The sequence below is a fragment of the Mytilus galloprovincialis genome, chromosome 4 (assembly GCF_965363235.1).
Source record: "Mytilus galloprovincialis chromosome 4, xbMytGall1.hap1.1, whole genome shotgun sequence".
Lineage (NCBI taxonomy): Eukaryota > Metazoa > Mollusca > Bivalvia > Mytilida > Mytilidae > Mytilus > Mytilus galloprovincialis.
In genome coordinates, this window is record NC_134841.1 from 47,728,750 (window position 1) to 47,756,710 (window position 27,961).

The window sequence follows — 27,961 nt, forward strand, 5'->3', positions numbered from 1 at the left end:
TAAATTCAGTGAATTAAAAGTTCTGACATAAGTTTGTGTTTTTTCTATAATTAGAACTATAATGAAATAAGGTAAGGCAGACGTCATTATACTATGTTTGATGTTAGGTACAGAACAATAATTCAGAACCTCTCAAAAATAATGTATAATAAGTTAGTATATATTTAACACATACGCATAGCTATAGCTTTGGAGTTGAGACATTTTTGGGGTAATTTTGAAATCATATGGTAGCTTAAGAAATTTCGTTCGCAGTAGAACCATGTTTGAATATGAAATTAAAATGAGAAGGCATAATTTTCCTGTTGCTGAGGTAAGAAGTGTCTGTTTATGTACCTTTTAACTTTCAGGTACAAGTACCGTATTATGTGCAGTTTGATGTATGTTCAGTTTATCAGCACAAGTCAGGCTAAAGTACATTTTATTTTACATAGAATGACAATTTATCTAAATCAAGACACAATATGTATGATTGCTTTAGCTCGCAAAATTTGACATAGAGAGGTATAAAGCTAAGAACAAGTGGGTTTATTCTTAATTAACCCATTTATATTTAAGAAGGCACAATCTTATGAATCTTTCATTATCATGAAAAAAAAAAAAACATTTTTTCCCTTTAAGAACCATTTTTGATTTAACAGAAAATATTGTTTATAAAAAATAAAGTGTAGAGTGGATATTCTCAGTATTAAGTAAAGAAACATATTAAAATAATTGAATGAACTGCATACACGATACACAGTAAATAGTCTATCATACAAGGTACTCGGCAGATATTAATAAAGGATGTTAGTGAACTGTGTGTTTCTTTTTCATTGTAAATTTTCCTAAATAATACGACTCGAGTTCTAATTGTAACATCATGAAAATCGTAAAGTTTAAATCAAAAACCGAAACTTTTAAATGTTAAAAAAGGTGTCTGACCTCGAACAGACATTAACTCTTAAAACTGTTTAAGTAACTATTACCAAAGAGGTGCGTTAGATACCTGAGGAACATTTAAACCTAAAATTTAGAATAAACTGACAACGCCATGACTAAAAAACAACACAAAAACACAACATAGAAAAAAAATCAGGCAACATGAACCCCATAAAAAATGGATGATAACATACTCAAGAATGGTAAGCAGATCCTGCTCCGGATGTTGCACCCGTCGTATCAAAAGATTGATAAGTAATATGCAGAGTAATCAGATCTAATATTCACATACTGACAACCTTAACTCCGTTAAATTTAAACACGAAACAAATCATACTGTTTCAATTAAAATCTAAACATTGTCGAAATAATTCACTCTGTACGTTTCAATTCAAATATTTCGCTTGATATTCGATAAAAAAAAACCTAATCAAAACTAGCCAATGTTGGTCAATAAATGTATGAATTAAATTGAAAGAGGATCTATAACCAGGATTAATCTAAAGCCTACTGTCAACCAAAAATCGTGGGAGATTCCTCACATAAACTACAAATTCCTATCGCAATGACTTGCATCTTTAATTGGTCGTAAGAGAAATAAATTGTCAATAATCGTGCGATGTTTGTTACATCACCAAGACTTTTGCACCAAAAAAATACTGAAATTAAAATTTAAATTTATATGTTGAATGATTACTTATAAAATAATTAAATGAGCAACTATGGGATACATATTTTCTTTGGTAAGTCTATTAATCCATTATGACAAATTCATTTTAATGAACTAAAACGCAACAAATTAAAAGAATAAGCTTTACAAGTTTACTTTTTGTTCTTGATGATGTCAAAAAGCCAAGCATCTCGGTCACTACAAATCATGAGAATGTTTTCATTTTTATCAAAATGAATTCCAGCTGGCATGTCCATCCCATCTGACTCCGTGAGAATTTCTTTACACTGCTTTCCGTCTTTAGATACAACTAATACAACGTTAGTATCTTCATTAGTGACATACACATTTCCTTCATTGTCTGTTGTCACACGACGTAAACGTTTATATATGTCTTCTTGAAACTCCCAAATAACTTTTCCGTCTAAAGAAAAACAGCGTATTAATTTATTGTCTTCTATACAAACCAGCATGTTTTTGTGCACTGTAATATGGCAGCTATGGACTGATTCTAAGGTACGTATTACTTTGCCAGCTAAGTCCATCACACAAAGTAATGACTTTTTGTTACTAGATCCAACCATTACATAGAGATAATCATTGTATGATATTCCAAAGCAGAAATCCTTTGTTCTAATTTTATCGTTGACAGAGCCTGTATCTATGTTTATTATCAATACAGTTTTAGCACTTGTACACGATACTGCCACAGTGTTTCTGTTGATCTCCGTTAAAAACCAAGGTTTATAATCCAGATGAAAAGTACGTTCCAAAGTTCCATCTGCATTATAAATAATGAGTTGATTTTTATCTTGCTCAGTAAACAGTAACATATTGCCTATTTTTATACAGTCTTTGATGTCCTGCGATTTATTCTCTTTGGATTTGATGTCTACGTGTTTGCGAAAAGTGGCAGAGACAGGTATGTCGTCTCCGACGGCTGCTTGAGCTTGAGTAAACGAAGCCCCTGCAAGACAAATATGAAAGTTCCAGTAAGAAAACTATACCCTAATTTCTAACAAAACATTTTCGAAAAACAAATATGCCAGACCTGTTTTTATTACTGTTACATTGTTGCATGAACCATCAATTCTCTTTTAGCTATTTTTAAAATAGAAATTCATTTATACTAGGTTTTTTAAGTCAATCTGTCCTTTTACTATTACGTCATGCTATTTAAGGATATTGTATCATCTGAAGATTTGGCATGTACTTACACTAGTGGAAAAATACATGTTTTATTTTCAAATGACCTGGAGTAATTGAAATTTAGGAACAGATTACCCAAGCTGTCTTAGTTAAACCTTTTTGATTTTTTTATCCTGAATGAACTTCAATCGTTCTTTATATGGTCCTTAATTGTTTTAATTCAGCGCCACTAATGAGTCTTTTGTATACAAAACACATGCCTGCCTTACAATATTAGAAGCCTGGTTTCTTTGAACAATTTTGTAAGCTCTTTTCATTTATTTGTTTTAATGCTAGAAACAGTAAGCAAACAAAAATCGTTTGTTATTTTAATGTAAACACCTGTTTATCTGTTAAATAATATCAAATAATAAGACTGAAAAGTTAGATTCATAAAATACCTGGTGCTGAAACATGAAGGGGTTGTGAACCCGGTTGGGGCTGGCCATAATGATCTGCCTCTGGTGCCTGTCCACCATATGAACCATAACTACTGTAGCCTGGGGCCCCAGGAGCTGAAGCTGGCTTACCTGGCTGTGGAGAACCTGAAAATAAAATACAGGCTTCAGGTATTACAACAAAACAGTTGACAAATGCAATAGAAATTTTAAAAACAAATAATAACAAAACAAAAGCAACTGAAACTAATAAAGCTATCCTTATCCTATGTACTTGAAATTGTTTTAGAGACTTTTCCATTTGATGTAACTTAGACAATGGAGAAATGGAGAAGAAATTTGATATTTGGAAGTAGGTAGGGGTTCTAAAAGTCACATATCTGGAATACACTAAATGGCTACAATAATGCATTAATTTATTAGAACGTTTGAAGGCAGACACCAACACTGTTTCAATAACAATTTTTAAATTTCATGTTAATTGATACTGTCAGATCAAACATTTCCCTATATTTAGACTTTTGGGAAGAATTGTATGAATTTTGTAATTTTATCTTTGATACAATAGGCATAACTCTAATATTTTGACATTATACAAATTTGAATACTTTCCAAAATTAAGGTGATTGATTGATTGCTGTTTTCGAAAGTTCCAGTGATAATGAAATACTTCGCCAAGCGCAGCCTGATACGACCAAGGTAACTGACACAAAATAGATGTGGTCTAAGATCGTAGATATCAATTGTGTAATTCTGTGTAATTAAAGATTTCTTTTTAAAAATTTCGAAGTAAACAATATGACACCCACCTCCCACCCCCCCCCCCCACCCCCCAATCCCCTTGGAGTAAATCCCCCAAACACAATCAGAGCATTCCCTTTGTGAAACGTTGTATATGGAACCTTGTAAAATTTTAGAGAGATCCATACACTTAAACACAAGTTATTGTCTGGAAGCTAGAAAAATGCTTATTTTGGTATCTTGTTTCTCAACTGTTGGTACCATAACCCCCAAAATCTATTCCAACCTTCTTTTTGTGATATTTAACCTTCTTGCTAGTTTCATTGAGATTCTTACATTGTAAATAAACTTATTGTCCAGAAGAAAATGTGTCTTCAGACGACAATGTTGCAAATTTTTTGTGGGGGTATAAAAATTGCAATGCATGTTCAGGGCAAAAACCAATAAACAATTTTTTACCTCAGGCATAGAATACCTTCGCTGGATTTGGCAAAACTTTAAGGAATTTTGATTCTCAATGCTCTTCAACTTCGTACTTTCTTTGGCCATTTTAACTTTTTTGGATTCGAGCGTCACTAATGAGTCTTTTGTAGACAAAAAGCGCGTCTGGCGTATGTACAAAATTTAGTCCTGGATCTATGATGAGTTTATTTACAACAATAAATAGTTCAAGCAATATGAGTCTTCTAGGATGAATAGTAGGAAATTTAGCATGCCACTAGAAAATGAGGTCATATTGGATAGGGAATATAAATTTGTTTTGTAAAAGGCAACCTACACTGTAACAAACTCTCAGAGTTGTTGGAAAGAACATGACATTTCTATACATTAGGCATTACATTTTACATCCTACTTCTGACTGCATATTTATACATCCAGAACAACCAAACAGACACCCATCTTGGCAATGATTTCACTGTCAGTGGAAAGAATACCACATTTCTCTTCCCCTAACACAATTGTGGTCATTACAGAAATGCAATTAATAAACTGTACATGGATTTACTTCAAGGATTTTCCCTTATATATTCCAACACTTTAAATTAAATATCAGTTCCAAATGCAATGATGTAAATATGTGACTTTCTGTTCTACGACTATATCTGTTTAATCATCAAGTAACATTCTATCTAAATTTCAATTGACTAGTATTTGCTAGTATATACAACCCACCTGGTCAATACCAGTATTGAACATTTTTTTTTGCCAAACTTGTACACTAATGTCCCAAAGATTAAACCATTATCTGCAGCCAAAACATTTGCCTGAAAAAAGCTGAATTTCAAATGAGAGAAAAATGGAAGGCTGGACAAACGTTCATGGATTGGTATCCTTATAAACCCCACCTATAAAATGGCAAGGCTATAAAAGACTGAATTCCTTACTATAATCTCCATAATGTCTTGGAGGTGCCCCCGTCTGGGGAGATGTAGGGTGTGGTGCCTGTCCCCCGGGAGCTGAGAACGCCAGAGACGATAGTAGGCCTGCTCGCGATTGTCTATATCCTTCATCATATGGTGCCTCAATTGATGGTGGCTGTCCTGGTCTCCCTGGTTGTCCTCCTGCAGATGGATGACCAGGTTGTGTTGTAGCTGGCCATGAACCATATGGGTTAGCACCTCCCTGCTGATAACTTTGTTGCTGGTATCCTTGATAACCTAATAATACGAAATCATTCTAACTTTTATTTTATAACAACAATTATCGTTTTATTCGTCTTATTAAACAAGCAATTTAGTTGTAACTTCTCAAAATTAACCAATATTTTGTGCAATGGTGTTCTGAAAACAAAACATTAATATTTTAATTTATCACAAACAAAGCCTCAATAACTCTTTATAAAAATAATAACTACCACTGCCGATCTTTTCACAAAAAAGACCTGAACTTACTATCAATTTTAATCGTCATAAGATTTTTAGAAAAGAGTCACAGGCTGTCAGCTCTTTTAAAAACAATCTTATCCAAACATGACTGAAAACTTCTATTACTAAAGAAAAAAAACACTCAAAAACTTCAGAAAATTTGTTTTCAAACATCTTTAAAATAAAATATTAAGGTCCTTTACCTTATAAAATTCAAAAACTTTTATAGCTACTTTGTATTTTATAGGCCAAATAAATAGTTTTAAACTATTAAAAGATAACGATAGCAACTTTAAAATATAACTTTTCTTTCAAGGAAATGACTCAAATTTAGGTATTAACATAAATTATTCAATACTTTGCCTTCTGTTCTCAAAAAAGAAACAGTTCAATGGACTTACGAGTTTTCCAGAAAATACAAGAAATGAAAAGATAATCAAATCAGTTTCACAGAATTTTCCTGTCTCGTTTTAAATATTAGAGTCCCTTATTTAAATATAGACATGAAAATGCAGACATTAATACTTCCCTCCCCCTATATATATGTATGGATTGAATAATACTACAAAAATCACATATGTTTAAAAATATAGCTCTTTGTTACACATTATATTGAAGTAAGATAAAGTCCTACCATTAATAGAGAAACCCCTTAAAATTACACAAAACTCATACAGCACATATTTACTAAAACTCTGATAAAAAAAATGTTCAGTCAGTAATGATTTGAATGTTGAAGAATTACAGAAATCACAGATTAAATTGGATATGCGATTCATTTATTGTTTGTTGTGTAACGTCTAGTGGCAACTACAATGGAGATCACTTCTAACTTTTCATTAGAACTGTCAGAATAATCTGTCATAGAACTGTTCTACCTAGAACAGTTCTACCCTAGAACTGTTCTAAGTAGAACTGTCAGAATCAGTTCTAGGTAGAACTGACTAAATCAGGTCTAGGTAGAACTGTCTAAAACTGTTCTAGGTAGAAATGTCCAAATCAGTTCTAACCGTAGAACTGTCCGCAGAACTGACTAAATCAGTCAGGACTGTAGAACAGTTCTAAATGATGTCACTGCAGTAAGGGCGCTTTATAATATAGAATAAAAAAATCACTTCCAATTACTTTGCTATATAATCATGATAATAGCAGATTTTCTATATTTTTTGCTGATCAAACGTTACATGTATAAATATCGAAGTGGATAGAGAGGTTATCCAACTCATCGGAGAAATATTTTTATAAGATTGCATATGAAACATCATTGTTTACGTTTCTTCGTTCCCCGTTTTTAACAGGCTCTTCCTAAATATAACTCTACATTTAATTCATGGAATTTTAATAGTTATTTACCTTGTTTGCCTTGGATTTACATTCATGATTTAAGATTCTGTTTTGACAAATGTTCAAACGAAAATTGTTCTGTGGATGAATTATGGGATATTAATGAAAAAGCTTTGTATATAACGTAAAAAACTACATTTGCACCATCTCGTCAATTAAGCCAGACTTATCCATAACGATTATAAATGATATCTGGGAGTCTGGAACGTCAGAAAAATATACTCGATCTGAACTTAAATGAAACATTTGCCCCTGGACGTTCGGCTACAAACAAAATCATGCATTTTTCTTTGCCTTCTTCAAATTATATTAACAGTATACTATTCAAAGAAGAGAACTTCCCATACATGTACTTTTTATTTTAAAATAAAGTATATGAATCAGTCGTGTGAGTGTTTGATGATGCCGTTAAAATTTTATTATTATTAGTGTTGTTTAAAAAAACCATCACAAACTACTGACTTAAAAAGTCACTTTAGTGACGGTTCATTATTATGGATACAGAGAGGAAATAACGGCGTGCTAAATCTTAGATATGGTATAAATACACCGTATCGCTATTTGTCCGCCATAACTGGATATCACACAGGTTCCCGTAAAATTTTGACATCATAAAACAAAATATCTGACGCCACAATGGAAAAGTGATTGTTGTATGCTTCAAAAGTTCAAGCGGCCTGGTCAGCACATGGTCAGCCGGGATTAGCAATAAGGTGTTTTGTGTTCCAAAGTTGGTGTCTTTTTTATCATACAATCCATCCTGACATAGAAATATTATTGGTTTACAATGAGGCCATATATATTTACATGATAAAGTGTAAATATGTTCAGTTTTGGTTGATGCGGTCAAATATTTTTGTTAACACGACTCAGTCTGATATATTGAAACTACTGAAATTTGTTTACAATTCAACATGTTCAATATTTTGAATAAAAAGAGGAATTGCTGGTACTCTAAATTGATGCGGATTTTTTTTTGTTGCCAATACATGTATGAATGTGTTCCAATATTGCTGTCATTTGAATTATACAATCCATCGTGATATGTATACGTAACTATAAGTGATTTACTATGCGGCTATATATATATTAAGATTTACATAATAAAGTGTAAACATGGTCAGTTTTGGTTGATGCTGTCACATATAGTCAGTTTTGGTTGATGCTGTCAAATATGGTCAGTTTTGGTTGATGCGGACAAATAATTTTGTTATATGAGTCAGTCTGAGATATCAAAACTACTGAAATTAGTCTACGATTCAAAATTTTGATTAAAAAGAGGACATGCTGGAACTATTAACTGATGCGACCATATTAATTTTGTTTTCCAATACTGCTTTCATTTATATTAAACAATCCATCCTAATATAAAAATATAAGTGATTTACTTTGTGACTATTAAGATTTACATCACGTACATAATAAAATGTAAATGTCGTCAGTTTTGGTTGATGCTGACAAATAATTTTGTTATACCAGTCAGTCTGAGGTACATGTATGAAAACTACTGATATTTGTTTCTGACGCGATATTTTAAATAAAAGTAGGAAATGCTGGCACTCAATGGATGCGAATTTATTTTTGGTGGTCGATGATTTCCAATATTGCAGTTATTTACATACTACAGTCCCTCTTGACCTAAAATTATAACTGAATTACTGTGCAGCTATATAGATTTACATAAAAAAAAGAGCAAATATGGTAAGTTTTGGTTGATGCGGTCAAAAGATTTTATTACACGACTCAGTCTGAAGTATTTAAACTACTGATATTTGTTTATGATTCAATATTTTGAATAAAAAGAGGACATGGAGGACATGCTCATTTGCGGATCCAGGGGGGGGGTCCCATTTTTTTGTAAGATCAATGCATTTGAATGGGAGCATATAGTTGGACCCCCACTTTTTTTACTCCTTGGTTGGGAACACCACCCCCTTTTTTAAAATGGCTGGATCCGCCACCGTATGCTGGCACTATACAATGTAAATTGATGCGAACAAAATTGTTTTCCAATATTCCTGTAACTTGTATATTACAGTCCCTCTAGACATAAAATTATAACTGAAGTACTGTGCATCTGTGGAGCTATATATATTTGCAGAAAGAAAAAGTAAATATAAATGTCAGTTTAGATTGATGCGGTCAAAAGATTTTTGTTAAACAGGTCCGTCCGAGGTATGAAAACTACTTGTAAACAGATAACTCATTTGTGGATTCGAAAACAAGTTATTACGTTTAGTTAATGAGGTCAGATAATTTTGTTATGTGATAACTAGCCATCCTGACTCCCGGAATGACAAATGTAAAACAATTCAAATATTAATGCCCCTCCCCCCTCCTAATACTAACGGCCTAATTTATGTACAAAAAATGAAAGAAAAACAAAAAATTTATGTAACACATCAACCAAAGAAAATCACTGAATTACAGGCTACTGACGTGGAACAGGCACATACATGCAGAATATGGCGAGGTTAAACATGTTCTTTTGCCGATTATAAATCTGAAATAAAACCGGCAACAATTTATAAATAGCAAAACTCTATATAATATTAATCGCTATTTTACTGAAACATTTATATATATAGACAAAGAGTTCTTAAAAAATATAAATTATTTATAAATCAATTTTAGCCGTAAAATTTATAAATCAATTCTAGCCGTAGAATTAATAAATCAATTCTAGCCGTAGAATTTGAAATCAATTCTAACCGTAGAACTGTTCTAGAAGTAGAACTGACCAAAGATTTGGTCAGTTCTAGCTGAAACTGTCTGAAACTGTTCTAGGGTAGAACTGTAAGGATCAGTTCTAGGTAGAACTGTCCAAATCAGTTCTAGGTAGAACTGACCAAATCAGTTTTAGGTTAGAACTGTTTTAGCTAGAACTGACTAAAAGGTGTCAAACTGACAGTTCTACGTACTGTCCTAGAACAGTTCTAACAGATTCTGACAGATTTAATGAGAGGTTAGAAGTGATCTCCACTGTAGTTCATACGTATTCTGGTAGAAACCAAAATCAAAATAAATACAAAAGATATGTTTGGTAAGAATGGTCGATCTTGATTCATTACGGGTTAACGTCTGCAACAGGAAAGTAATGGTATACTTAATTTTGATATGATAGTCCATGCAATATGAAGTACTCTCACAACACTGCATATGGCTTCACATTATTAATCAATGTGTTCCGAATTACTAGTTTTATAATCATCATCAGTCCGCAATGAATAATATCCACAGTATCGCAGTAATTCATATACACCGTTCAAACTTATTGTAAAAGTTGATAACGATTTTTTTTTTATTATTCCAAAATTTGACCAATATGCTTTAAGAAGACTACCCTTTACTTTTTCACCTGGTACTTACAAGAATACTATATATTTGTAAATAATAAACCAATACCAACAAACTAGTTACCAAGATTTATAGGAAGGAGTCTTGCAGAAATGTCGGAGTGTGTTGTCATTCCTTTGCCATTTTTAGAAATGGTTTCATATAGTTTGCTAAGGTGTTCTCTCAATTGATCATCGGTTTTAAGTAACCTAGCCTCAATATTAAAGTCAAGGTAAATTGGGTTTGCACTCTCTAGTGTTGTAGTCCATGTTGAAAACTCTGGAATACATCAATACTTGGAAAGTTGAATAAGTAAAACATCTAGTTTGGACGTTATAGTATAATTATCAGTTAAAATACGGAGTATTGTCATTCTAGATATAGTTCCTAAATACGCGTTTTCAGCATGTTGTGCTTAATAATCATGTCATGCATGCAGATTTTATTTATTTTCTGAAAGCTGGTACTGGAATATTTTTAATACCCTAAATATTATTAATGTATGCATTCTTCACAAAGATGATACTTTTATGTTTGAAATTTCCTTTATATGGTGATTTGTCTACATTCAAGGCCGTTCACTTGCCTGTATCACATCAGGAATATTACAGTTGTTGTCCATTCGTTTGATGTGTTTGAGTTTTTGATTTTTCCTCGGAGTTCATTTTTTTGTGTAACTTTATAATAACCCCTACATCACTTCCCATTATGTATTTGCATACACTGTCCTTATCCTTATTGCAATTACTCATCACATCCGTTATAATGAAAAAGCTAAGCTGGAGTATAGTTTACACAATATTAATTGTTTGACATGAATTAATACTTCAGTTCATTCCGGTAGGTGCACAGTTTTGTTCAAATGAAATGGTTAATACCCTTGCCTCGTGTTGTGTGATTGCACAACTCGTTTAGCTGGTCAGAAACCATTCAAACAACTCTTTGAAGGGTCAGTAGGTTACATTTTGTAGGCAAAATTGGCACCCCTCTTACACATATTTATTTACAAGTGGCAGTCCGAATTCCCATAAACTACCGTTTTCGACCTTTCATAATCTAAGCTGTATGATTGTAAACTATATATCGTCTTCAGTACACTGGACTTTATATAAGAATAAATCAATAACATATCAATTTTGGAAATAAAAATACCTTCAGTATGTGACAAAATAATATCGATCCTTTCAGTGGTTGAGAGCGTAATATGTTCCGAAATCTTTTCCACTAATGAAGCAATAGTAGATTGCAAATATTCATCTGTTTTCATCATTTCTAGCAATACATCTACATTCACAATTAAACTCCCCTGTGTTGCCGATATGAATTCTATCCCACTTAAACCTTCATTTATCTCGTCTTTAATGGCATTAAGTATATTTGTATTTTTCTCCCCATCAGATTGGTTCTCGAAGATTATCTGTATACGGATTTTCTCTCTTCCTGCAACAGAAGAATCTTTAAAAACTAAATAAACAAGAGGCTCTCAAGAGCCTGAATCGCTCACCTGTAATATTTTGCTTAAATCTTTCATCAATGATTATTTTTGCTCTTCAATATATATTAATGAGTGACTTAAAAAAACTCAATTTAAATGTTCTTTGTATCTGTCATATTTTCTTCAAAAGCAAAAAAAATGCATTTTTTCTCCTATGTTCCATTTTAGCCATAGTGGCTATGTTTCTTGACGTACAAGGAAATAAAGTATAAAATTTATACAAGATACTCTGAAACTCTTTCAGCCCAAATTTGTCTCAAATGATTCAGCAGTTTCAAAGGTGATATTTTTTTTTAAATAAAGCAAACTAGGTGAACAAATTGTGAAACATTGTCTTTAAAGGTCAATAACTCCTTAAGGGGTCAATTTAACAATTGCGGTCATTGAACCTATTTGTAGATCTTTGTTGAAAACATTTGCTGTTTACAGTTTATCTTTATCATTAATAATATTAAATATAATAACCAAAAACTGCAAATATTTCCTTAAAATTACCAATCTAGTGGCAGCATCCCAACAATGGGTTGCTATATTCATCTGAAAATTCCATGGCTGATAGAACTTGATCAAATCAACAATTTTACTTCACATCAGACTAACTCTTAATGCTTTAGTGTTGTAGATATAAGCCAAAAACTACATTTTACCCCTAGGTTCTATTTTTGGCCATGGCGGCTATGTTTTTTTTTGTTAATGAAACACAAAATAAAACACAAAATTTATTCTAAATACCCTAAGGATCATTCATCTTAAGTTTGGTTGGAATTGGTTTCGCAGTTTCAGAGAAGATTTTTTTTTAAGTTAGAAAACATGATAAACAAATTGTGTAAAATTGTCCTTAAAGTGCAATAATTTCTTAAGGGGTCAATTGACAATTTTGGTAATCGAACTCCTTTGTAGATCTTACTTTGATGATAATTTTTGCTGTTTACAGTTTATCTTTATAATTAAAAGTATTTAGAATAATAACTAAAAACTGCAAAATGTCCTTAAAATACCAAATTAGTAGCAGCAAGCCAATAATGGGTTATTAGATTCATCTGAAAATTTCAGGGCTGATAGAAATTCACATAATGAACACTTTTACCCCTGTCAGATTTACTCAAAATGCTTTGGTTTTTGAGATAAAAGCCAAAAATTACATTTCACCCCAATGTTCTTTTTTAGCCATAGCCGCCATTTTTTTTGGCGAAACAAAAATAAAACACAAACTTTATTCTAGATACCCTAAGAATCATTCGGCTTAAAATTGGTAGGAATTGGTTCAATAGTTTCAGAGGGGAAGGTGTTGAAATAGTTTACACCAGACGGATGACGACGTACGACGACAGCCGACGACGTACGCAAAGTGATGGCAAAAAAATTAAACGTAGGTCTCTCCTAAAATTCGCTGTATTTTATTCTAGATACCCTAAGAATCATTCGGCTTAAAAATGGTAGGAATTGGTTCAGTAATTTCAGAGGAGAAGGTGTTGAAATAGTTTACACCAGACGGATGACGACGGACGACGACAGGCGACGACGGACGCCAAGTGATGGCAAAAGAATTAAACGTAGGTCTCTCCTAAAATTCGCTGTATTTTATTCTAGATACCCTAACACTAGTAGCACGATTTCAGTCTGAAACGGTCATTTTGGTCTGATCACATCTTGATTGACTGGATTTACCGCTAGAAAAAATCGTCAAGATATTTAAGATAGTTCAGTCGCCGTTCAGATCGATAGCCTCATCAGGTAAATCAGTTCGTTAAGGCGTGTCAAGACGGAAAAGACTGAATCGTCTAGCGGGTTGTTTAGACCCGTTAAGACCGTGTCAGACCAAAACAGACCATGGATACAAAAGAACGTTCAAAATTTTCAGACCCTGTTTTGATCCGTTCAGTATACCGGTATGATACCATGAGTTGCGCCCCTTCTACTCGATAATGTATTTTAGATTAATACATGTATATATGTATTTTATTATTACAATTTGAAGTATATTCTGATTAATTAAAAAAAAAAGATTAAATCTTGTGTTAATTCTTTATTTCTTTTCTTGTTTTGTTGAGGAACTAATAAATTATTCGTCTATATATATATATGTTGTTTAGTTTTTAATAAATGTTTATTTATATAAATATATATTGATAATTAAATGCAAGGACGTACGTTAATTGTATACACACCAGAATGTATGCCATAAATTTAACCTTGAAATGTTGTGAACACCGGTAAAAATATTTTTTGTATTTGAAGATTAGTAACGGAAAGTCCTAAACGTAACCTAAAAAAGTTAAGAAGATGTGGTATGATTGCCAATGAGACAATCCACAGAAATGCAGCGGAGGCAAATTAACACAGTCATGCATATTTTTGTTTTATGCATGACAGTTTCTTTAATTCGTTTTCTGTTGATATATGTCCTAGTTTACCGTTGAAGCTGTTGCTTTTTTGGTATGTTTATTTTTTTTTTCGTGCGAGTTACTCTATTAAAGTTGGAAACAAATATTCCCGACATTCGGAAATTCGAAAAAAGACTTCCCGGATCCCGAAACCTGATCATATAATGCATTCAGTCTCTGTCGGGACGGTGTTAAAGTATCACCGTATAAAAATTTTCATTCAAACAATATATCCTTATAATATTTATTTTCTTATCCATATAATATGTATATAGTACTTTGTATATACTTTGTATATATATATATATGGCGTTGATTTAAAATAAAATCTGTTTTAGTTAAAACGGTCGAGTGCAATGGAGATTTGATATATTGGAATATGTTTTTTTATATAATAATTATAAATCATGTAGTACTCTCTTTTGTGTTATTGTATAATCAAAACTCCTATTACGAGCGGCAATCGGATACCGATTGTTATAAAATCGATAAATTGCAGTGTAATAATAAAAATTATTTTTATTAATAAAAAAAAAAAACAACCAAGCGATGTGATTTTTTACGAGCTTTTAGACCTATTTCTTTTATGATAACAATAATCTGTGAAATATTTTCGATGTTTCACTTTGCTTCGGTCCGCTTACGGTATTGTAAATATTGCATCATTGACACATACTACTGTTAACAACATACGTTCATAAGTTTTTTGTACGCCTAAAAGAGGAAACAAATTCGACAAAAAATTATGTTCAGTTGAAGCATGTGAATGTTTCGAATTTTATTGTAGAATATACAAATCCCAGTTATCGAGAGAAATATGTTTTTTAAAAGTCGTCATTAACCTAACAAATAGCCAATTGTAATGATGCAATTTTTTTGTAACATATTGCAGGATATCCTAATAGTTTTGAGTATCACTATTTAAATATCATATTTCGTTCGATTGGATACGAAAAATTTGTAGGAGGTCACAATCTTAATACTTTTACCTTTTCTTTAAGCAATTAGAACTAAAACAATATACAAAAAATTACCTTCTAACTTTTCGTTCTGTAAAAGTGATCTCAGATTTTCCAAACTTCTTTGAAAGCTGTCTCCCCAGAAAAATTTTATTGGCTTTTTTTCGTATCTCACTGTAAAATGGAAAAACTTTCATAGAACATTATAAAAATACATTAGAGTTTGTCGATATGATTTTCCAAAATACAATCGGTTAACAATTAAATGATCATCTTCAGCAACTTCGTCATAACTCGATATTTTATAGCATATCATATCGTGGAAAAATTTCAATCTATAACAAAATACCTGATATTTACCTTTGAGGATACATGAGGAAGGTAAATTCGGAAAAGCGCATCGAGGCAGGAAATTTATAAATCGTAGTTTTTATTTCACCTGAAGTTACCATTGTAACTTATTATCCTCTAGAAAAATATATTAGTTAATGATATAGAATATGGTACGCGGCTGTATTAAAGCAAATTTTTTCTGAAATATAAGGCATTGAAACATGAACAAATTACAAAACACCACGTAGTTCAAAATGAACAATAATAATTTGTCTAATGAACACTTTTGACTTTTTTAAATATTGATAAGCATATTAGCATTTTCAATCAGAAGTAACTTGTATAAAGTTGCCCTTGCATATCACTAAGAATGTTTTTGTCACGTTTATATAAATGTTGCGAGCACACTTAAAAGGGACAGATTTTTATCAGCAGACGAATAGAAAACTTTACTATTTTTTTCGATCGATGACGGTGAATGAGTCTAAATGGTATGTACTAACAATACAGATAACAATTTCCTGCATATTATGTGCATTTCGACTTTAAATCATCCTGCAACGATGCTCCGTCCCACATATTAGAAGAAAAAAAACTTATTAAATGTTTAAACCATGTGTATATTATTGATAAATCCTATGCATCATAAGTATTTGACGATTGCAACTGTTGTATTTTTTATTGATAATCAAGTGAGAAGTGATTCAGACACATATTGTACATAATACTTAACGTAATAAGCATTGGATTATACCTCTGAGCATATTTAAAAAAACACCAATCTATGAAGAGCTAACACTGACTATCAGAGTTAAACTTCTCTTATCTTATTGTTTTTTCTTGTAATAAGCCACGTAAAGAGAAAACTGAGTTCAATCGACATCTACCTTGTATAGTGATCATCTCATTGTTTTTACCCTCTACTATTAAAGTCATAAGAAACCTCAAATCAAAAAAATAAATAATGCATATGTTATTTTATAACTCAATGGATAGTTTTCATTATAAAACTTATGTACATATACTTTTTTCTTAAGAAAATTCTTTAATTTATTCATATTTAGAAGAAGTTTACTTTTTTTTAATTGCTTACTTCCAGGAAGCAATTCCCCCCGACATATTTGCCGTATGCAAAGTGACCTCAGTGTGACCCATCTCGTAAAAATCCGGTGATCACAATGCGCATGGATGTCCATTATCTGAATTTACATGTTAAACACGTGCTCAATTTCTATGCTTTTTTGTTGATTTTTTGTCGATTGTTGACAAATAGGTGACAATCGTTAAACTTCGGCTTCAAAACACGAACTTTAATTACTTTAATTTTTTCACAAAAAACACTGACCGATTGAAAAAAAAAATTACAATTATACGAAATTTACACGAAAAAAAATGATAAATTCGTGCACAAAAGACTAAGTTTATGATGTTTGTATGAATTGGTTCAAGGATTGGAAGAACATTATTTTTCACTGGTCACTCGTTTCTTATGACTTTAAGACATGAAAAAAGCTGCAATTACTGAGATATGAATAAATCATTCAAAATATAGACAGCTAAACTCTTCTCATAGCATAGCATTATCTGATATGTGAATGGAATCAAAGACTTAAAAGCAGTCTTTTTTTATTGTATTTTTATTCACGAGTACATGACTCAAACCAAACCATAAAATCACTTACTTGCCATTCGTTAGATGTGTTTGAGCTTTTCATTTTGCCATTTGTTTAAGGACTTTCCGTTTAGAATTTTCTTTTGAGTTCGGTATTCGGTTAATTTACTTTCTATTCAAATTAAGTAAAACACATTTTTACAATAGGGATTTTTTAAAAGTTAGATATATGACTCACATTTTATGTTCTCAAGCTCCTTCAATAAGTTCATGTATTTTATCTGCATTTGGGTATCCATATTGCACGTCTTATGTACAATAATGTCACTTTCAAAGTTTGTATTTTGGAAGTTTTTGTCCATTCTACGACCAATATCAAGAAACTGGTTGAAGTAATTATCGAATTCAACCTTCCCGATATTTGTGCTGCACATATGAGCTATTTTGTTTCTAAAATAGCGTATGCGTTCTACGTCATCTGCTACTTCTGTATCTTTTTCGCCTGGAACACCTCCCCAGTTATTTGTCGGAGACTTTATAAGCGAAAATTGTTTAAGCAATCTGTATATCATTGAAATATCCAACGAATCATAAGAATTTGATGAATTTAACTCTTGTAGTTTAGTTTGCTGATGAGACGTAAAGTCTTCCATAAAAGGTTTGCACATATTGTACATATCCCTTGCTGTTTTAACTAATTTGATTACAGTTCTGAGCATATTCGGAAAACTTTCAATGACAACCAGTGAAATTCTTGAATAATGTTCCTTATTCTCATCAACTTCATGAATATTGTGTGTCACTGCAAGTAAGTCAAAAGGTTATAGAGATGCATCAAAGGTAATTTCAGTTTTCCTTTTAATTTAATATCCCCCCTCTCTCTTTGGAAAATTGTAATGTCTCTGTCCGTTTGAAATACATAAGTACTCATAGACCGTTTACAAATTAATTTTCATAGTTTGATAATTTTTATAGGAGCTATTACATTATTTTTCTTCCATTTCTAATGTATTCAACTATGAGGACATTCTGGAACTGTGTAGCAATCTTGTTCAATTTATAAATAACCGATTTAAGTTAATATATTCCATAGCAATGGCTCTATGCTGGATGAAACCTATAGATAATATCTGGTAATGTTTTAACATAGTAGCAGTAAAAAAGTACAAAGTTCAGTTATCAAGACTATTTGTGTACTAGGTACATTTTAAAACAAACAAATGCCGTTTAACGTTCAAAAATTGCTGAACAAAAAAAGAGGTTCTGCTAGCAAACATCACTAAATAATTATAAAAGGTAAACACATTCAACAATTTAGATAAAAAAAAAAACAGGTGCAGAATTACATCGTGTGATGATGATTTATTATTTTTTATAAATTTGATTTAGGGTTCTGCAATAGAAAGGGATATCAATTTATACATTGTGTTTGCAAAATTTATGAAGAAAGCATCACAAATAATATCGATGATAAACAAAAACGTCTAAAAAGATTTACATAAACAAAAATATGCACCCTTTAAAAATAATGCAATAACATGGCTATGTTATTGTAAGTGAACTACCGAAAAATATAATGATTAGAAAACAAAATAGGGAATGCACAATTGCATTATAAGGTTAAGATTAAAAATGCCTACTGGGTTTAAGGAAGAAATGCAGAAACAAAGGGTGTATTCCCAAATAATGCAATATCACAGTCCATGCAATAGAAAAGTAAATTATAGCAATAACTGAGATATTAACGAGCTCTTAAGGGCCTATGTAGCTTACCTAGGTATACGGGCAATTAAAAAAATGGACACTCTGACGAAAACTATTGCTGCATGTGTAACTCCTTTCGCCTTTTTAAAATAGAATGATTTGTACTGGACAAATTATAAAAAAATTTAGAAAACTTCTGCCTTAATATTTCAATTTAACTATGATTTAACTTCTGTAATAGAATAAACTCGTGAAATAGTTTTGTTTGTAACAAGATTTATGTCTACAAATAGCTACAATTTGTAAGTTAGCAACTATTTCTATTTTGTGAGTTCCAAAGAACATCATTAATATATCTGAATGTGAATTAAACGACCTGGCTTCTTTGGTCCTCTTGTTTTTGACCACTGTCTGAAAGAAACACCAATGCATATGAAAATAAAAAGAGGGCGGCAAGAAGAGGCACACATTAAGTTGCCATAGGAATGCCGACAACTTGTTGAAAAAGTCTACCTCCAAATTCAAAAAATATGTTGTAAATTAGAAACTCCAGCATGCTGATCACTTGTTCCTCTTTAAAGCATGTTTTACCTTTTTGTTCACTATTAAAAAAAAACGCCGTTTGGAATCCAAAAGTAATAAATTTGTAGCGTATGCTACCATGTTTATGTTGAAAAGCATTGTGGATTATTTCCTTAAGACGTTTTGATAAAAGTAATTTAAAAAAAGGTCGAAATTTTAAATTATCCAGAAGCTCATACATCTTTTTTTATTAGGATTATAAATGAGACTTCAATTGACCAATCCGCCTATTGGGTGCCTATCACTGGATGTAAACACAATAAAATGACAAGTGTCTAAGTAGAGCAGGAGCTGCTGACCCTTTCTTCGTTTAACAATGTTTTTGTTAGGTTCGTGTAGCACAGTTTTTGTTTCACTACGCAATGCTTGTTATAGTTGTATGCCCTTTTGTCTCTACCTTTTCCTGAACTTATGCAACTGAGAATTATTTTTTTCTTTTTTTTACCTTCTTACGCTGATATATTTTAGGTATCGTAACGTATAGAAATATTGAAGCTTTTTTTTACAACAAAATTTGTTCTTGTGGAAGTACACGAGTATTATGTTAAAATACATACCATTGACCTGCTTGACTGCCCTTAGTTTTGAAACTATGTCAGTAGGATTTAATTTTGATTGGCAAATTGTGTGGTACAATTCTGCACAGGTATTCATATTAAGAAATTTATCTACCCTCTTTAGTACGTCATGTGTTGTAGTACACACTTCTTCATAGTAGTCTTCGGAAAAATCGTCGGACATCATTCTGATAATTTCATTCGTTCTATTTAATATTCGTTGAATATCATCGGTGATTTCAACGTCTTCATCGCTTGGAACATTCCCCCACTTACACTTTGGTTCAGGCAATAAATGTTCATAACGTAATATCTTATAGCATAATTCGATTGTAAAATCAACCATATCTGGAAGTTTGTCCATTAATGCTATTTCACTAGCCGTAAGAGCGGCACGTATGTCTTTCTGTTTATATTTCTCTGTCAGTCCTCTTGAAGTAATGTATTCTTTTATTATCCATTGCATAACTTGTGGAAATAGTCTAAGGACAAAACTGCCTAGCACCGCTTGTCTTTCTGCGGATGTCGCAGACATATTACGAGTTGTTGTGTCTAAAATATATACCCAAAAAATCATTCAAAAGAAAAAGACGTTTAATGTTTTATTTATTGAGTCAACGTATGCATAATTCGAAAGGCGAATACGGAATGAATGATGTGTTTGCTTAACGTTCAATGTCTAATATGAGGTTGTCTGGGATGAAGTTTGGGCAAAATTAAACTGCCACTAGAGAATGACGTTATATTCGATAGGTTCATATATTTAAACTTTCAACAGGCCAACTATATACCCCCCAAAAAAAGTTGCATGAAGTGAAACAGGTACAAGGACGAGTGCCACATGTAAAGCCTTCCAGAGCATCTGAGATCAGCAGTATTTTTTTTCTTCAAATATTTAAGTTGTCTTTTTTTAAACATGAATGCTATTTCAGGCTTGATTTCTATACTTGATTATTTCAGTGTCATTCGGTCTCTTTTGGAGATTTTTCTTATTGTCAATCACAACACCTTTTCTTATTTATAAATGGCTTTCAATTTCCGATCACCTACTGTGCACAACCAACATTTTGTATAACAAATATGGATAACCCATATCTTACGTACAGAAATATCTTAAGTATTTTGTGCCATAAAATATATTATCAGAAATCTAGTTATAAACCCATGCCTTACGTACAGATTGTTAAATAAACGAGGATCTGATTCATTAGAATAAAACAATGATTGAATTACATATATAATCTCTGCTATATGCCATAGAATTATTTATACTTCAAACTTTTGTGACGATTTGAAGATTCAATACAATTGACTAATATTTGTTACAGACCAACTTTGTTATTAAATTACATTTAAAGCTCTAAAGTATTTGTTCCATAAAAGAGTTTATTGGACATCTGATTGTATTATAAGTGCAATAAATACTGCCTTTAAAATTATGTAAAACGTGTGTAAACTTAAAATAAAAAGACATGAATAAGTGTTTATTAAAAAATTCATGGAACGGACGACAACTGCTACTTCTCCATATTTATTCTGCGATTTAGCAAATAAAACGTTGTTTGAATATATATTTCGGATTATATATCGCTTTCTAAAAAAATCATCAACTTCGTAAGCACGACATTTCACAGTTGTTATTTTCATTTACTAGTCCTGGGTGGAAACCGTTTCTGGTTGACTTGTTAATCCTTGAGTGTATCATCAGCTCAGTAGTAGGTCCTCAGCATTATCATGATTTATTATCTAAAGTTCCAACGCCCTTAGGCACAGTATACTTAAAACGAATTTGTCTATTCTTTTCAGGTTTCTTTCGATCACCAAGCTTTTGAAATTTAGCGTTTTAAACAGTCCTTGTTTTTAAATGTTTTGGTCTTTGAGTGTTTATGATGAACGTCAGTCCTGGAAAGTGCTTATAATGCCGCAAGAAATGTGTGAAGTATTATTTTTATTTTATCATTGAATGTAATGAACAGGCATGATGTTGAAGTTTATGCTTTTTATAAAAACAAAACCATGTATGTACATTTGCCATTGGCATTTAAGGAAAGAAAACAAGTGAGAGTGATGGATGCAGTCATAACCTGTACCGTACTTTAACATGATAACATGTTAGTTGGACTGGCATAAGTTAGCATACGACAGGCTGGACAACTGTTTAGACCGGTTCTTGTACAGAAAAAGGACGGAAAATATATACTGCCATCCAAACAAGAATCATATTTCAAAAATCCATTTCGTCAAATACTGCAAATATATTGTAATTAACTATTCGTATTTAAATTATTTGAATTACACAGAGATAAACAATGTGAGAAAAGAACGATAAGATATGTTAATTGGGTTTTATAAACTCAAAACGGAAATGAGTAATATATATTATTATCCAATAATGTATCGTGCGTGATATCCTGTCAAAATGAAACAAACAAAAAACAAGATTAATGTTTAAAACTTATCATTCAGATGTAAAAATGTGCAAGTTTTATACTTTCATTTAAAAGATTGTTTTTACAAAGATCAAATCAACAAATAATAGTTGATTAAAGTGTCTTATTTGTCAATAATTTCCAAATTCATTTGAATGGATTATTGTGACAAATTGTTCAAATTAAGTTTGTTAAAATAGAAACTGATGATTGATAAATAAGTATTGTTATCAAATATATATATCTTTCTTTGAGATAGTCAATCGGCATTCACACTTCTCTTCCACAGCCCTTGAATTCTATTTTATACAGTTTTAACTTGCGTATCATATTTTTGTACACACGCTTAATTTTAAAAATCGAATACATTTTCTTATCAAACAGTGATTATCACGTCATTCAATCTTTACTGAATGATTGCCTCATTGGCAATTATTATAGTTTACATAATTGTTTTTATATTATCTAAAAAGAATATAATCATAGATACAAATGTCTTAAAACTTTGTAAATAATATTTCTCCAACAACAAATACCCGAAATATTGATAAATCGATTGTTTGTACTGTTGCTATAGAGTGGCGTGCAATTATTATTGGCACAGTGCCCGATCACCAGCAACATGTCGCGACGACGTCGAATTTAAACATTTCAACAAAAGACTAAAGGCCTTTCTATTTATTAGATCTCATTAACTCATATACATATAAAACTTGGCAAACCGATTAAGTGATAAACCTTTAAAATCATTATATACTTATTCAACATATTTAAATTTTCAAATATTTTCCGATTTCTTATACAAATGAAACATTTTTTTAACAGGAATGATATTAAATAAATTATACAAACCAGTTACTTTAAAACAACTTTGATTATCCGGAAAATCAATACATTGACATATATAGATTAAGAAAAGTTTTGATCTTTTAACATGTTTAAAGGGGTCCTGCATTGAAAATAATTACGACTTAACGTATTTTCCACAGGAAGAAGGACCAAGCCAGAAGCGATACACATTACATAATTAGCGTTTGCTCTTATATGAATCTCAAGAACATGAAGATGCAAATTAATTCACGCATACTAAATAATAGTTCGATCTTTTAATAAATCCGGTTATCCGTTTCCCTGCAAAACTATTCTTAATCTATATATGCTGACAATAAGATACACACTGTTTACCCATTCGAACTTCAACGTATCCTGACAAGTTTTTATCGAAAATTGGGACGAAAGATACCAGAGGGACAATTAAACTCATAGATCGAAAACAAACTGACAAAGCCATGGCCAAAAATCAATAGACAAACAAACATATAATAGTACAGACGACACCAACATAGAAAACTAAAGACTAGGCAATACGAACCCCACCAAAAACTTGGGGTGATCTCAGGTGCTTCTGAATGGTTAGCAGATCCTGCTCCACATATGGCACCCGTCGTGTTGCTGATGTTATTTCAAATCAGGTAAATAGTCTAGTTCGGTAGGTCACATTCGTGAAAAGGGAAGGGTATTGTAGTAACGACATAAGGAACCTATCCGATATTATCTGTGAAACGGTTATTCCATAACGGTCAACCAACTCGTGATGGCGTCCGTAAAATTGACGAAGAGATGATTTCAACTTCACCATTTGAAACTCTTGGTTTAATAGCTCCCTTGTGAGCAGCAATTATCTTTCAAGTAAATCATGATAGGAAATACAAGCCTGGGATTTCGTATCAATTGGGAGATATATATTTCGTATGCAGGTGCTGCTGGAATGTTGCTACATAGCAATGAAAAGTTCACAATTGGGAAGCTGAAGTCATCTCTTTTGTCGTAAAGTTTTGTTTTCAACCGACCCTCATTGTCAATTTCTAGATGTAAGTCAAGATATGAGGCAGACGTAAGTAACTGTATCTGGTGTATTCTTTTTCTCTAGCTCGATGGGATAGATTAATTCAAGATAGTCACCAAACTTTGTATTATTTAGTGAGAGAACATCATCTTTATAGCGGAACGTAAAGTTAAAGCATATTGCTAACTTCTTGTCTTTCTTCCTAAGAAGTTCCTGTATGAAGTCGGCCTCATTAAAACAAAGAATAAGGGCACACTTGGTTCCCATTGGAATTCCGACAGTCTGTTAAAAACTCATCTTCCAAACTTAACAAATATGTTGTCAATCAAGAAATCTAGCATCTTGATAAGGTCAGTTTCAGAGAATCTTTTTTTGAATCAGAGTGATTCCAAACAGAGAAGGGTGTATCCCTCCCCAAGACAAGATACTTGTATCTACGTTTGTCATTTTTTTTAATGAACCAATTTTTCTTTTAGATTGGAACGGGGAATACTTGTGTTAAGTGTAGAAAAATCGAATGTTTTAATGCTAGAGTCTTAGATTGTATGTTCTCTAAAATATCTTTTGATTTTTTTAGTATCCACATCTGAATCACACCATCTCTAGAATAGGCAGTTTCACAATAACTTTGGAGCTCAGCTTTGATTGCTGATAAAATAGATGTTAATAATTTAGAAAAAGGTTTCGTGGAGCACTTGGAAGACCCAGCAATATACCGTTGTTTGTAAGGACTCTTGTGTAGTTTAGGTACTCCATACAGTGATGGAAGATCCAGTTCTTCTTCTTTGGTTGAAATTACAAAGGAACATTGAACAGACCTATGATTATCCAGGATTTCCTTTTTGGTAAGTGTCGTGAGGGTATATGTTGAGTTTCAAAGTGAATTGTCAATACCTAATTCATTTATCAAGCAGTTTATGTAATGATATTTACAATCAAACCTGATGTTGTTTGAGGCTTTATTTGTGGGGACAACAACATATTTGTGTTGGAGGTAGGACTAGGGTTTTGCAACATTTTGGTCTTTGAAAATTGACGTAGCGTGGGTATTGATAGACCAATTTAGTTTCTTAATTCGGATTTGTATCAACGACCTCACAGTCTTGATCCATTTGGAAAGAGTATCTACGCCTTTTTTCTCGCGTTTTTGCCCATTGCCTGGCATAATCCTCGACTGAATCCATCAGTATTTTTTTAAGTTGTATTTCCAATTGATGGATTTATGCTCACGATATTTCGGACCTTTGGATAACAAATGTCGCAGGGAAGGGTTATTGACAATGTTGAGGTTCCCGGTAATAACGTAGCCAGCCGGATTATATGTGAATTGACAACTAGCACAGGTGCAATCAGGAGGTTTAAACTTAAAGTCGTTAATGTTGCGAACCTGCAAAACGTGTTTGTAATTGAAAAGGTTAGTTGCAATTGGTTTGGTATAGGTTAAAAAAATTATTGGTACAGGCTGATCTTAAAAATATGGAGATTTATGCCAATGAACTAATTTGTGATGAAGGATACTGCCTTAGTTGACGCCATCGAGAACTTTGTTGGCAAAGGAAAGTTGAAGAAAAAATCTTTTCTCTTTTTCATCTTTTCCAATGCGAACTGGTTTGAAACGTCTGTGAGTTGCAATATCCGAAATGATAGCTGTTAGTTTGTATTTGTTTGAATGAGGGTTTGTAACAGTGGTTTCCAAACATAAATTGAACAGGGAATACAGTTTTGACAGGGGTAATGAATACAGTTTCGTGCGAATGTGATAAATACCGAACGGCTTTTGTATAAATGGCAGCAAGTCATTAATGGATACATCATGCAAAGTAGGTGATGTATAATGTCGATGACCATGACTGCGTCTACGTCGTGGAGTAGAGTTGAAAATATTCATCACATTTACCGAGCTACAGGAAGGACTAGATGGAATACCCAAACCATCAATTTTGTCATTGCACCTATATGGTGTCGCAGTTGTCGAATCCAGTAGTCCTCTTGTTTTCTACAGAGAGGCGTAGCAAGTTGAGGATTGTTAGTTTTATGGTTCAATTTTTCGATGATACGAACTGTAATAGAAACGATGGAATGATTAAAATGCTGGTACAGAATGTCGTTTGCATTGAGGTTTATATCTGATCTATGGCCGCACATACGTTTGTTTAGCCTTCCATTCGTATCATCGACGTAAACCAATCAGCAAAGGTTACACTAGTACTCTAATCCGTAGACGACATTTATAGATCATCGTAACTTCTAATAAAATAAGACTTTTTAGTTAAATTGCTAGTGAATTGAGCATCTTTTATCAAAATTTCACAAGTTTTGCAGCCATATAGTCAAAGCGCGGCTGTAATGAACGCATTGTAAATTCCAAAACAATTAGACAATACTTTTTCTCTTCATTATAACGATTTTTAATTATATGTTTGTTTATAAATATAATTATACAATTCAGTCATGATTGTTTGGTTATCAATTATTTAATGTCTTAAATTTGGTATATTGTAATGTGCTTTGCTTTATAATTGTATGCGTTAAACTGTTTGATACACTCCGCTTGACATTGGACTTGCTGATTATTCATATGTATAAAAATTATTTCAGTTACGCATTTTCTTTAATTTTTAGATTTGTATGATTAACACTACAGTAAGTATTTTGTTTGCCTCTGAAATATTTGTAATCATTTCTAAAATACTTTATCAAATAATATGCATTAGTATACCATGTTCAACAGTCCTATTTGATTTTTGTATTGGGTGTTCGTCCCCTTTTCACAAAATAACATTTCTGAACGAATGTCAATGTATGCTTGCTACTGCAGAACCATTTGTATTATTGTTTCTATACACGAGACCGCATGTAATGGCCATTAAAGTACAAAAATGACATCAAATGTCGACACACAAGAGAAGAAAAGAAATTTAATAGCTTTCAGAATGTTTGCATTCCTTATCTGTTCAACTGTTATACATGTTGATCAAGCATTTTAAACTGAAGGGTCTACATTTGAAATATTGAATGAATATGCATACTTAGCTTGAATTATCTGTTGAGACACTTCATGTATATTCATTATCCTGAGTTAAGTAGTTTATAAGCGCCTCACAATGTTAATACATTCATGATCTAGTGGTTCATTTTAAATCAGTAATCCTGTATAATTTCCACGTAAGGTTTGTGGGAACCTCGGTTTAGCCTGCAATACGATATCTTGTTTTTCTCATAGTTGAAAGCCATACGGATATCTTTAGTTGCCTACATCTACGTCATATGTCATTTAATGGATTGTTGTATTTCATACCACTTTTCGTTATTTAATATTCATTCCATTCAGGTAGACATTAGTTTGCAATATTCATTCCATTCAGGTAGACATTAGTTTGCAATAAACGTATTCTGGTAAAGTTGTCCCAAGGTAAAATCACATGAAATCATATGAATGTAACGTTAATTCGCGCATGACAGTGTATAAAAAAATATATTGAAACGTATTATAAATGCACCTAGTTTTTATCATGACACTGTTCTTTAAAAAGATTGACAATACTAAATGGGGATTTAAATATTTAAAAAGGTTAATTATAATTTTGTATACAAGTA

General features: G+C 32.1%; 1 protein-coding gene across 5 annotated transcripts; it reads right to left on the reverse strand.

Moving 5' to 3' along the window:
• Positions 1–121: 121 nt before the first annotated feature.
• On the reverse strand, positions 122–27,725 carry LOC143072293 (uncharacterized). Of its 5 annotated transcripts, none has more exons than XM_076247158.1 (9): positions 27,394–27,725; positions 20,090–20,641; positions 17,485–18,048; positions 15,377–15,475; positions 11,616–11,918; positions 10,548–10,742; positions 5,304–5,576; positions 3,181–3,324; positions 122–2,558 (listed from the first exon to the last, which is right to left on the reverse strand). In XM_076247158.1, the coding sequence occupies exons 2-9, from the start codon at positions 20,622–20,624 to the stop codon at positions 1,744–1,746; spliced, it is 2,928 nt and encodes a 975-aa protein (XP_076103273.1). In that variant the 5' UTR covers positions 20,625–20,641; positions 27,394–27,725; the 3' UTR covers positions 122–1,743. The 5 variants fall into 5 exon arrangements, with proteins under 5 accessions (XP_076103273.1, XP_076103270.1, XP_076103269.1 ...); XM_076247155.1 differs by having other exon boundaries at positions 20,090–26,424; XM_076247154.1 differs by lacking the exon at positions 27,394–27,725 and having other exon boundaries at positions 20,090–27,370.
• Positions 27,726–27,961: the final 236 nt, after the last annotated feature.